The sequence below is a fragment of the Leuciscus leuciscus genome (assembly GCF_965113295.1).
Source record: "Leuciscus leuciscus genome assembly, chromosome: 6".
NCBI classification, from domain to species: domain Eukaryota; kingdom Metazoa; phylum Chordata; class Actinopteri; order Cypriniformes; family Leuciscidae; genus Leuciscus; species Leuciscus leuciscus.
In genome coordinates this window covers 44,499,533-44,512,108 of record NC_138730.1, presented here as the reverse complement: position 1 = coordinate 44,512,108, position 12,576 = coordinate 44,499,533, and the positions used below count along the sequence as shown (strand labels likewise).

General features: G+C 37.4%; 1 protein-coding gene across 1 annotated transcript; it reads left to right on the top strand.

The window, feature by feature from the left end:
- Positions 1–3,363: 3,363 nt before the first annotated feature.
- LOC309501350 (serine/threonine-protein kinase NIM1-like) lies at positions 3,364–7,457 on the top strand (the record flags this gene model as incomplete). Its single annotated transcript, XM_082173399.1, has 4 exons — positions 3,364–3,379; positions 3,622–3,939; positions 5,094–5,362; positions 6,600–7,457. The coding sequence occupies 4 exons, from the start codon at positions 3,364–3,366 to the stop codon at positions 7,359–7,361; spliced, it is 1,365 nt and encodes a 454-aa protein (XP_082029525.1). The 3' UTR covers positions 7,362–7,457.
- Between the last annotated feature and the right edge of the window lie 5,119 nt (positions 7,458–12,576).

Sequence of the window (12,576 nt, the reverse complement as noted above, 5' to 3'; positions counted from 1 at the left end):
AGACAGACAGACAGACAGACATCATACAGACAGACAGACCTCATTCAGACAGACAGTCAGACAGACAGCATTCAGACAGACAGACAGACAGACAGGTCCATCTGATGCCAGACGTCTGGTGCTGATGAGGATTGTGGCGGTCTGAAAGCGCTGAAGGACAATCTTAGAAACAATAGTCTCTTATAATTAGGTCACATTATGCAGTTATATGTAAGTAACCTCTCATTCATGTCATTCATGTGTGAGGAGAGTATTGGGAGAAATAGGCATTGCCTTGTTAATAAGTGTGCTATATATATCACCAATACTTTTTATATTCATCTTTTACTTTTCACCCATGCAGAAAACCATAGAATCACCTATAAACAACTTAGAACCCCCTAGCAACCACTTAGCAACCATGCAGAAAACCATGGCAACCACCTATAAATAACTTAGAACATTCTATCAACCATGTAACACTGTAGCGGCTGCATAGCAACGCCCTAGCAACCACCTATAAAATGGTGTAGCAAACACCATAAAAACACCTATAAACATCATAGAACACCCTAGCAACCATTTAGAGCTCACTATCAACTGCATAGAAACGCCCTAGCAACCACTAAGTGATGTCCACCACTCAGAACACATTAGCAACCATGCATAAATCCATGGCAACCATCTATAAACAACTTAGAACATTCTATCAACCATGCAACACTGTAGCAACTGCATAGCAACGCCCTAGCAACCACCTATCAAATGGTGTAGCAAACGCCATAAAAACACCTATAAATATCATAGAACACCCAACCACTTAGAACACACTATCAACCGCATAGAAACGCCCTAACAACCACCTATCAAATGTTGTAGCAAACACCATAAAAACACCTATAAACATCATAGAACACCCTCACAACCACTTAAGGCCTCATTATACTTCTGCGTCGGACCTACGCCGGAGCCTATATGCTGTAGGCAACGTGTTGGTTTTAATTTATACTTCTGTGTCGTTGTCTGCGTTGACGCGCACCTAGGGAGCATGTGAAACCCCGAGGGAGGGTTTCTGGCAGACCAATCACCGCGCTTGTGTCCGCGTAGAATTGACGCGTTGTTACATTTTTGGAGAGGTGCACGTCAGGGTACGCCGTAGGGTACGCGCGCTACACACAGCCTACGACGTAGCTACGGCGGCAGTTCGACGCAGAAGTATAAAACAGGCTTTAGAACACAACATCAACTGCATAGAAATGCCCTAGCAACCACTAAGTGATGTCCACCACTCAGAACACATTAGCAACCATGCATAAATCCATGGCAACCACCTATAAACAACTTAGAACATTCTATCATTTTACATTTATTCATTTAGCTGACGCTTTTATCCAAAGCGACTTACAATTGCTATATATGTCAGAGGTTGCACGCCTCTGGAGCAACTAGGGGTTAAGTGTCTTGCTCAGGGACACATTGGTGTCTCACAGTGGATTCGAACCCGGGTCTCTCACACCAAAGGCATGTGTCTTATCCATTGCGCCACACCACCCATCAACCATGCAACACTGTAGCAACTGCATAGCAACGCCCTAGCAACCACCTAACAATATTGGACCAATGGCTCAGAACATCTTGGCAGCCACATAGCAGTTTAAAGGTGCAAAACAAGTAAAAAAAAAAAATGGAGCCAGACAAGCAAACCTAGATTCCACTTGCACGTGGAGCGAGTGACAGACAGCTGGACGCTGTAATCCCACGGCTGGAGGGGTCAGAGGTGAGTCACCTGTCTGTAGGTGAGTGTGTGAGACAGGATTACACACACATGATCCAGCATTACGGAGAGGGAACGGCACTCTGCGTGATCGGAGCGAGTGGACCATGTCTGTCAGGACTCAAACAGCAGAACGATGGAAGATTCTAGTTCATTGAGATGAATAATACTATAGTCTGGTGATCGGCAGACATATGATAAACAATATTGGGAACTCATGGACTTTTGGGAACCTGGAACTTTACATGGACCAGATGTGGGTAAACTGAAGACGCATTCGGACTGACACTGTGAGGAGAAACCAGAAGACGTAGAGGATGTTCTTAAATAAGAAGAGCACCACTTTACCTCCCAAAAATGGGAAAAATGGGAAAGCAAAGATTTTGTGTGAGTTGTGAAACTATTTAAAATCCTGAATGGTCTTATCTGCAGATTTTAATGATGTTTTTGCTCAGATGTTGCTCTGGCAACTTTACGGAGATCTCCTAAAACTCCTTAGTAGAAATAAGTATAAAAAGTGCATCTATATAAATCTGTATAGCATAAATCGGATCATTTGGACTTGGAAGCATTTGATGAGAAATTTGGAGAAAGTTGATACTTAAAAGCACAGAGTTTGAGTTTGAAAACATAATTTTAAATCCTGAATAGTTTTACTTGGGTTTTTAAGCATGAAGAGGGAACGTGTTATTGCTCTTTCATAGCTCAGGAAAGTTAATGGTGCTCTCAGATGTTCTCCTAAGATTCCTTAGTAGAAATAAAAATTGAAAGACATGCAAAAGAAAGTTTACATCTATATGAATGTGTATAGTATAACTCAGATCATTTGCATTTGGAAGCATTTGATGAGAAATGTTGAGATCTCCCCACAGGCTCTCCAAATCTGGATATATTTTCTCCTAGACAAACATTATGAGATTAAATGAAGACGTCTGCTCAAGTCCCCTTCATTTCAGAAGAACCCCTAAGAAGATTCAGAAGAGATCTTAAAAACACTCAAACATTTCTTATCTAGTTCTCCAAAGAACTGACGACTATTGTCTTTTACTGAGAAAAGTAACAGAGGACAGATTATGTGTGAGTTTGAAATCCTGAATGGTTTTATTTGGGGTTTTAGGACATAGAGGAATATGTTATTGCTCACAGGTTGCTCTTTAATAGCTTGGGAAACTTCTCAGATGTTAAGGCTCTTTAGTATAGATAAAATACATGCAAAAGACAGTATCTATAAATGTGTATAGCATGGCTCATTTGATGAGAAATGTTTGAGATAATATTGAGATCAAGAAAATCTCACATTAGATATGATTAAATGGAGACGTTTGCTGAAGTCCTCTTCATCTCAGGTGTTTCTCTTGAGAAAAAGACCACAGTAATCTCAAAAATATATCTCGAACTGTACTCTGATATCATTACGAACTCAAACGTTTCTTATAAAGTCCTCTCAAGAACTGGGTCTGTTTTTATCTCTCACAAGGAATTTTATGGAAAGCATCAAAGGAAAAGTTGATCCTTAAATGAGAACTGTAAAGTCTCCCTTAAAATTTAATGGCGATTCTGAGCACATTTTGAGTTCTAAATGAAGTGAGTTTTTGCTTAAAACAAGAAAAATGATCTTCCAATTGGGTAAGAAAAAATGATCTTGTTTCCGTTTGAATTAAGATTATTTCTCTTACCCCATTGGCAGATAATTTAGCTTGTTTTAAGCAAAAACTCACTTCATTTTGATTTATCTTTTATCTTATCTTTGAATATCTTATGGCATTTTACTACTTTAGTAAATCCATCTTGATTTTAGAAGTTTTAGATATTTGGACTGGAAACAAGACAAAAATACTGAGTAAGAAAAGATCTCTTTCTCCGTACAGGGCAGGTGGCCAAGCAGACGATGCCGTCCCACCACGAAGAGCTCGTGCCTCAGCTGGCCTGGATGGAGGTCGGACAAACAACGGAGAAGAAGAAGAAGACAAGAGGTCAAGCACTGGGCAGAAAGCCTGCATCCGTGAGCCCAGAGGTCATCGAGAAGCAGACGCTCTTCGAGAGAGCCGTCTATGACCTCGGACACAAGGAGAAGCTCGTGGATGACCTAACCTTCGGCAGACGGATCGGCTTCTACGAGCTGCGTGGGGAAATAGGAAGCGGAAACTTCTCCCAGGTCAAACTCGGCATTCACCACCTGACCAAAGGTGAGAGACGCTTTCTGAGGAGAATATGTTCATCCAAAACTTGCCCTAAAACCTTGTTGTGGATGATGAATGACCATGTGTTCAGCACGTGCGGGTAAATCTAGGGTAATCCTAGAAGATTATAATTAATCTCTTACAGGACGTGTTCATTTCTATAAACCTTAATGTCTTTTAATAAGTGTCGACATGTGAATGCCACCTCACGTGTTCAGGAACAAATGAGGTCAACAGGTGAAAGGACAGTCGAATAATTGCATTACGTCATTTTTGTGGCCAGATCTATTCATTTATTTAAAGGGTCTATATGTAGAATTTGGAAACTCTTGTTATTAGCGACACCGGTGGCCGTTAAGTGACAGATGAGGTACTTAAAATTACACTGTTATGATAGTTTGATTATAAAGTATATTTGAGACTATAGACTGTATTGATCTGACTATGTATTAACTTCAATGAGTCCCTTTTCTTTGCATGACACATTGACATTACAGTACAGACTGATAGACATTCGCTACAAGCTTTCACACATTGCTAGTAAAAAGTGGTTAATACATGAAAATTCTTACGTATAGTCCATTTAAAAAGTACAAATATTAAAAACACCTCTTCTATGATGAAAGTTAAAAGTTTCTTAATTAAAATGTATATTATATTATATTAGTTCACTTTTTAAGGTGTTAGAAGTCTATTTTTTTCCATTTTTTTTTAAAGTTTCAATTGAAGTCAAAATGTGTGTTTTTTACTGAATTTAATTTTCATGAACAACCTGCTTATTGTTAGATTTTTTAAATTATTATTATTAAAATAATAATTGAAATGTGTGTTCAATGAAAATATATTACTACTTTTTACTTGTTTATACCAATTTACATTTTTACAGTCATTAAATCAAGACTAAAAAAGGCAAAAACGGACATGAACTTATATATGCAAAACTAAATGTTTTGCCTTATTGATGCTGCTTTATAGCTGAATTGAGCTTTACACAGTTATTGAACGCAACTGAATCAACTCTGAACTGATTAGAGCTGAACAATGACACGATTGTCTATTTTAGAGCTGTATTGTATAAAGCACAGTAGAAATACGTTTGACTTGATGTGACACTGGCGGTGCATTTTCTCCCCATACTCTCTTTTATTCCTCTCTCTCAGACAGGGTTGCTGTTAAGATCCTGGATAAGCTGCGTCTGGACAAGTGCTCGCAGAGTTTGTTCCCGTCTGAGATCCTCAGCATGGAGAGACTCTCGCACCCCAACATCGTGCGTCTGTATGAGGTGGTGGAGACGTTTCGCAGGCTTCATCTGGTGATGGAGTACGCACCTGGAGGAGAACTGTTCTCCAGGATCGCCACCGGAGGACGCTTGTCTGATCTGGAGAGTAAACTGGTCTTCTCTCAGATACTGTCTGCTGTGAAACACATGGTGAGAGCACACGTGCTGCTGACCGCCTCAGTGTTCAACCTTTATATTTTGCGGTTAAACGTTAAAGAGGCTAAACTTGATTTATTTGAACTAATTTTATTTTTTAACTATACACAGCCACAGTCTAGGGCTGTCTGTATTCTACTATAACTGTGCAGCCCTACAAACAAGCAGCTATTTCCGTCATGGAATAAAAACATTTAAAAGATCATTCTCGCAATTGCAAGTTTATATCTTGCAATTTTGACTTCTTTTCTTGCAATTGAGAGTTTATATTTTGTAATTCTGACTTTTTTTCTCGCAATTCTGACTTTTTTCTCGCAATTGTGAATTTATATCTTGCCATAATAACTTTTTTTCCCACAATTATGATTTTTCTCCGCAATTATGATTTTTTTCTCGCAATTCTGACTTTTTTCTCGCAATTGCAAGTTTATATCTCGCAATTATGACTTTTTTCTCGCAATTGCAAGTTTATATCTTGCAATTTGGACTTTTTTTTCGTAATTCTGACTTCTCGCAATTGCAAGTATATATCTTGTAATTCTGAATTTTGTTCTTGCAATTCTGACTTTTTTCTCGCAATTGCAAGTATATATCTTGCAATTCTGAATTTTGTTCTTGCAATTGCAAGTTTAAATCTCACAATTCTGACTTTTTTCTCGCAATTGCAAGTATATATCTTGCAATTCTGAATTTTGTTCTTGCAATTGCAAGTTTAAATCTCACAATTCTGACTTTTTTCTCGCAATTGCAAGTATATATCTTGCAATTCTGAATTTTGTTCTTGCAATTCTGACTTTTTTCTTGCAATTTCAAGTTTATATCTCACAATTCTTTTTTCTCGCAATTGCAAGTATATATCTTGCAATTCTGAATTTTGTTCTTGCAATTCTGACTTTTTTTTTGCAATTGCAAGTTTATATCTCACAAATTCAGACTTTTTTTCTCGCAATTCTGACTTTTTTTCTCGCAATTCAGAATTTAAAACAGGCAATTGCGAATTTAGGCTAAATCACGCAATTATGACTTTATAACTAGCAATTGCAAGTTTATATCACACAATTCTTAAAAAAAAGATCGTGCCCAATCGTGCCGCACTAATTGTGCACTGCCTCATTTTTTATTAAAATGTGTGAATCCAAAGATATAACTAATATTAGAGAGACCAAATGTAAAAGCAGGCTATGTGAAAACCGCATAACTGATCCAGCAGTTTTTTTGTTTTCATCTTCAGCATGACAACAACATCATCCACCGCGACCTGAAGGCTGAAAATATCTTCTACACCACCACTTATTGCATCAAGATTGGCGACTTTGGTTTCAGCGCTGAATGCAAACCAACCGATATTCTCACCACCTTCTGCGGCTCTCCGCCCTATGCGGCCCCTGAACTCTTTCGGGACAGGGGTTACATTGGACCTCTGGTGGACATTTGGGCTCTGGGAATCCTGCTGTACTTCATGGTGACGGCCACGTTCCCCTTTAACGGCTCCAGCCTGAGAAGACTGCGCTTCAGTATCCTCAGGGGTTCCTACAGCATTCCCGATTACGTCCCTGAGGTCTGCCAGCGTGTTATTAAGGGAGCGCTGAGGCTCGTTCCCACAGACCGCATTTCCCTGTCGCAGATCATGTCCAGTGCTTGGCTAAGGGGAATTGAGTATCCACAAGCATACCCACCTGCTTTTCCCACACCTGCGCACCTGGTCGACCCGACACGAACACTTTCCAGTGATGAACGGTCGGTCAAGCTCGCGCTAGAGGAGCTGGGCATCACCGAAACTCACCTGAGGAACAATGTGGTGTTGGACTGCCGTAGCCCGCTGACAGGGATTTACCGGATATTTCTGCACCGAAACCAGAGGCGCGGATCGGGAGAATCCACGGGATTCACAACTCTCTGTCACTCCAACACAGGCCTCGGCAGGAGATGCTGGTCTCACCCTACAACCATCCACAGGAAAGAAGAGCAGTCCGAATTCTGTGCCATCCTATAGACAACATGAAGAAACAATCAGAGAAAGATGATTGATTAGTTAGGTCTGTTTTTGTTGTCGTTGAACATTTTAAAGTCTTAATGAGCTATTTAATGTGTTTAAAGGAACACTCCACCGTTTTTTGAAATAGGGCTTATTCACTTTCTTTCCTACATTTAGATAGGTGGGCAAATGCATTTTTGTCTCAGTGCATGCATTGTTTTAGTTTGACAGGGTCGGCGCTAGCTTAGCTTAGCACAATGAATGGAATCCTTTGTTGCCAGCTAGCATGTCCTGAGTAAAAGTGATATAAAAAATTAAAAAACCCACCTAATTACTTCTTGTGGCCTGCGTATTCACAACAAGTAAAAATAGTGATGCAGATTAACAATAGGCGATTTCCTAGGCAGATATTGACTTATATATTAAGGACTATATTAGGGGGAAGCACAGGCGAAGCACTGCTACTTGGGCGTGATATCTCTGCGCCCAAGTAGCAGTGCTTCACCTGTGCTTCCCCCTAATATAGTCCCAAGTCAATATCTGCATAGGAAATCGTCTAGTGTTAATCTGCATCGCTATTTGTACTTGTTGTGAATACGCAGGCCACAAGAAGTAATTAGGTGGGTTTTTAAAACATTTTATATCACTTTTACTCAGGACATGCTAGCTGGCAACAAAGGATTCCATTCATTATGCTAAGCTAAGCTAGCGCCGACCCTGTCAAACTAAAACAATGCATGCACTGAGACAAAAATGCATTTGCCCACCTATCTAAATGTAGGAAAGAAGGTGAATAAGACCTATTTCAAAAAACGGTGGAGTGTTCCTTTAAGTGTTCATTGATTGCAAGCCAAGCTAAATTAATACATTTTAATTAGTGCTGCGCAACGATTAATCGCATCCAAAATAAAAGATTGTGTTTACATATATATGTGCGTGTATAATTATTTTGTATATATAAATATAAACACATGCATGTATATATTTAAGATTAATTAAAATGTGTTATTATTTATATATATTTATATTTATATAAAATATAAATTATGTATAAATATATATACAGTATTTACATGCAAATATTTCTTAAATATAAACATGCATGTGTGTTTATTTATATATACAAAATAATTATACACAGTACACACATACATATATTATGTAAACACTAATTTTTATTTTGGATGCGATTGATCGTTGCCCAGCACTAATATTAATGTGTGTTGGGGCATAATAATAATAACAGCATTGACAGTAAGACGGTTGAGTTTTACAGTGTATAATTTTATACTTTTTCAATCAGCATTTATCATTTACTGTAAAAATTGTATTACTTGATTAATAAATATGCTTCTATGTTCCATAAGTCTTCATACCTTGTGACTTGTGGAATATTTTATCTTTAAAAAAGGGCGTAAAGTGGACACACAATTCGAGTCGTATTAATGCATTGCTTAATTTTTTTTATAACATTAAATAATATGAAAATATTTCTGTATCTATATTTAAAAATAATAATATTCAAGACAAAACATTAGCTTTAATTTTCCATGTTTTGCTTTCATTAAAGTGTAGGCAATTTTTTTCATAAACACTTTTTGTTAAACTGGTTTAAACTCGCAATCAATAATAGAAGATGTCTAAATATTAAAACATGTACATATATCTTCTGTGGAAGTCTTGAGACCAATGTTCATCCAATCATTGCATTCATCGGGCCGAACACAATGATATAATGTCCTACCAGCCTGTCAACATAATGTATTTCCATACTTCCTCGCACCTGCACGTGTCGCTCAGTCAGCGCAGACATCACAAGTCATCAGCATGTACCGTAAAGCCGTGCAGAGTTAGACAGAAGTAAGTCACCGAGCGCCACAAACAAACAGCAGCGCTTTTACAGTTCCTCCTGAACCAAAACAATGAGTTCACGCCATGTCATAACCGTACTTACGAGATGGCAACTCGTTCACGTCCTCAGACTCGGATTTATGCATTGAATAAACTTCAGCAGTCAGGTAATACAAATCAGCACTCTGTGAGTTGTTTACATTCATTATTATTGTAATGTTATGTGCTTTGAGACATGAGGTAGTTTAACGCAGTCTCTCGTGACGCTTTACATGCAGACTGCTCTGGCTGTGCGCGTTCATGTGTTTTGGAGGCGTGGCTTTGGAGACGCTCTGAATGGAGGGTGTGATCTTATGCTTTTAAAGGACAAGTTCGGTATTTTACACTTAAAGCCCTGTTTACAGATCGTATCTGGGACATTCTACCAGAAACGTACATTTCCACTTTAAAAAATCTTGGGGAAAAAAATATATTTTTCTTAAATCTGAACGTTGAGACATATGGAGGACATGTTAAACTATGAGAAACACATATCATCCCATCTCAGCATGTTTTTATGATTAAATAAAATACATTTTTATACGCATTTCACCCCTAAAATGTCAGGCCCTGTCACAGACAAATTTGTATATGTTAGAATGGTTTCCTAATGAATTTCTTTGATACAGATAGCATTTTCTTATTGATCACATGTCCCTGATTGTATCTAACATGGTTTTATAATTCCTTTAAGAAATATAAGTAACTTTTCGGTCAACTGTAGTACACAAAATCACAGAATACCCGCAGGCACTCATATAGTTGTAAAATAACTACCTTTACATAGGAGATTTTTATAAAAACATAGTAGTGGATATATACCCCCACCTTCATCTACACAGTTAAAGAGATTAATTAATTAATATTTCCTCAAATAGTACACTTTTATCATAATTTCCTGTGTGACAGGACTGACCATGGCGTGACAGGACTGACGGTACTGTGACAGGACTGACTTTATGGATTTTGATGATGCAGAAAAAGTTATGTTTTGTGTTCTTTATTTAAGTTTTGATTGGCATTTCTTTTTTAAATTATTATTATAATTTTAATGTTAAAGTAATATTAGACTATGGTAAAATTCAGCCAAGGACATACATAATATTGCCAAAAGTATTGGGACAGCCCTCCAAATAATTGAATTTAGGTGTTTAAATCACTTCCATGGCCACAGTTGTATAAAAATCAAGCACCTTGGCCTTCATTTTACTATTGCATGCGTTAAATACATAACATATGCAATAAATGTAATAAAAAAGAACAATAACATTAATTTGTAAGGCCGTGTCACACAGGAATGTGACAGGGCCTGATGTGACAGGGCCTGACGGTTGGCCATTGTAAACTGCCATTACTCAGCCTGCTAGCATGCTAGCATAAAAACTGTTAACATGCAAGCAAGGAATTTCAATAACCTTTTTAGACATGTTTTGGATTTAAAACATTTTCATTATTTTCTGGAATGTTTAACCGTGACAGGGCCTGACCCTTTAGCTCGTCTTCCTAAAAAAAACATACAAAAACAAGCTTAAAATCATACAATTCAATGAAACAATTCAGCCTTAATCAATGTAAGCTTCACCTGGGTCAAATTATGTCACTTCCTCTGAGTGATACCCTTAAAGGTGTATTTCACACATTTTATGTAGAGTTTTATGTAAACGTGACAGGACTGACCAAAACATGGGGACAGTTGTAAAATAGAATTTATTTGTAGAATTTATATATAATTTTATGTTTTTGATCAGTTGATGTGAATGATAACAGCTTAAACTTGTTATTGATGAGTTTTTTTTTTTTAAATAACAGTTTGTAGCATAACAAAACTATGAAAGCTGTAGCTCCAATTTGGCTGAGGACAAGGGCATGGACAGGATTTGTAATTTTCAAAAGTGTTTTTAATAAAGAAAAAAATATCTGAGAACCTAATGAATGACATATTCCTTTACAGAACAACTCACAGAAATCAACTATGAGCCAGTTTTAGAAATTTTTGGATGAAATACTTTTTTATTCACTGTAACAATTCAAGGACAGATAATGTACGTTTCTGGTAGAATGTCCCATCTGATGAAATAGAACGGTTAAGATTAAAATTTGGACACGTGCTCCTGTCCCGAGAATTTTAGGTTTATTTCGCTTTTGTGGACCTATTTTGCCAAACGCGTCACACCCGTGATTCTTCCGTTGAGAGCTTGAATAATAGACACTCCAGCCCAGTTGGTGGCGATAATGCACCTTTGCCAATTGCAAGCAAACCACGGGCATTTCTATGGAAGTAGAATAATGTCAAATGTTTTTGAAATAAAAAGCCTGTTGAATTGCACTACTTGAAAAAAAATAGTCATTGCATTAACCATGCTTGCATTTTAATGCATTGTATTTTTAGTGCTTACATTTTTATGGGCTGAAATTCAACATGGTTGAATATTTAAGCTGTGAATATTTCAATTAAAAACATTTCAAACACCTTTTCATTATTGAAAATTCAATAATCCATATTCACCTTTCATATTTCACTTCCAAAATATTCAAACTGTTTAAAAATACAACCAATAATATTCAACAGGCAATTTTCGGTCCATTTTATTTCGCTTTGCAAATTCGCTTCCACAAATTCAGTGGTTCAAATTCGACAGTAAATTCAACATTGACGTCCAGGAACTGCAGGAAAAGCAGTAGATTGCCGAGCATACTCTCCATCTGCTGTTAGTCGACCTCACCATCAGATGGTGCAAAAGCGCTTGTTGCTGACGAAGACATTCATTCATAAAATGAAAATGATTATCTGTGTCAGTATATGCGGAAAAGATGATAACACACAAAAGCTGTGTTTATGTTTCATTCAATAACTTCATTGTTACTTTCCCTGTGTATTCTACATGTCATCAGCTTTCTCTACCATGAACAGGATTATAATCGGTTTCCCTCAATACCTCATACTCAAGGATTTCCTTCCGTTGATAGTGATATGAAAGACCAATCTCGCACCTTATTAGGGAAGTAGGCTGTAGGCTATTATATAGGCTACAGGCAAGACGATGGACTCAGAATATGAACTTAACGCGCAAAGTTTCATGCTGAGCGTTTCGTGATATAGGCTACTGGCATAAAATCAACACACACACATATATATATATATATATATATATATATATATATATATATATATATATATATATATATATATGTAGTATGCATACGTGTATTGCATTAGCTTAAACTGTCACAGCACTTGCATATTGTCCTCCTATTGTTAGTTTAACTGTAAATCGCTTTGGATAAAAGCTTCTGCTAAATGACTCAATGTAAAAATTGGCTTGATATTGGACATTGGCACATT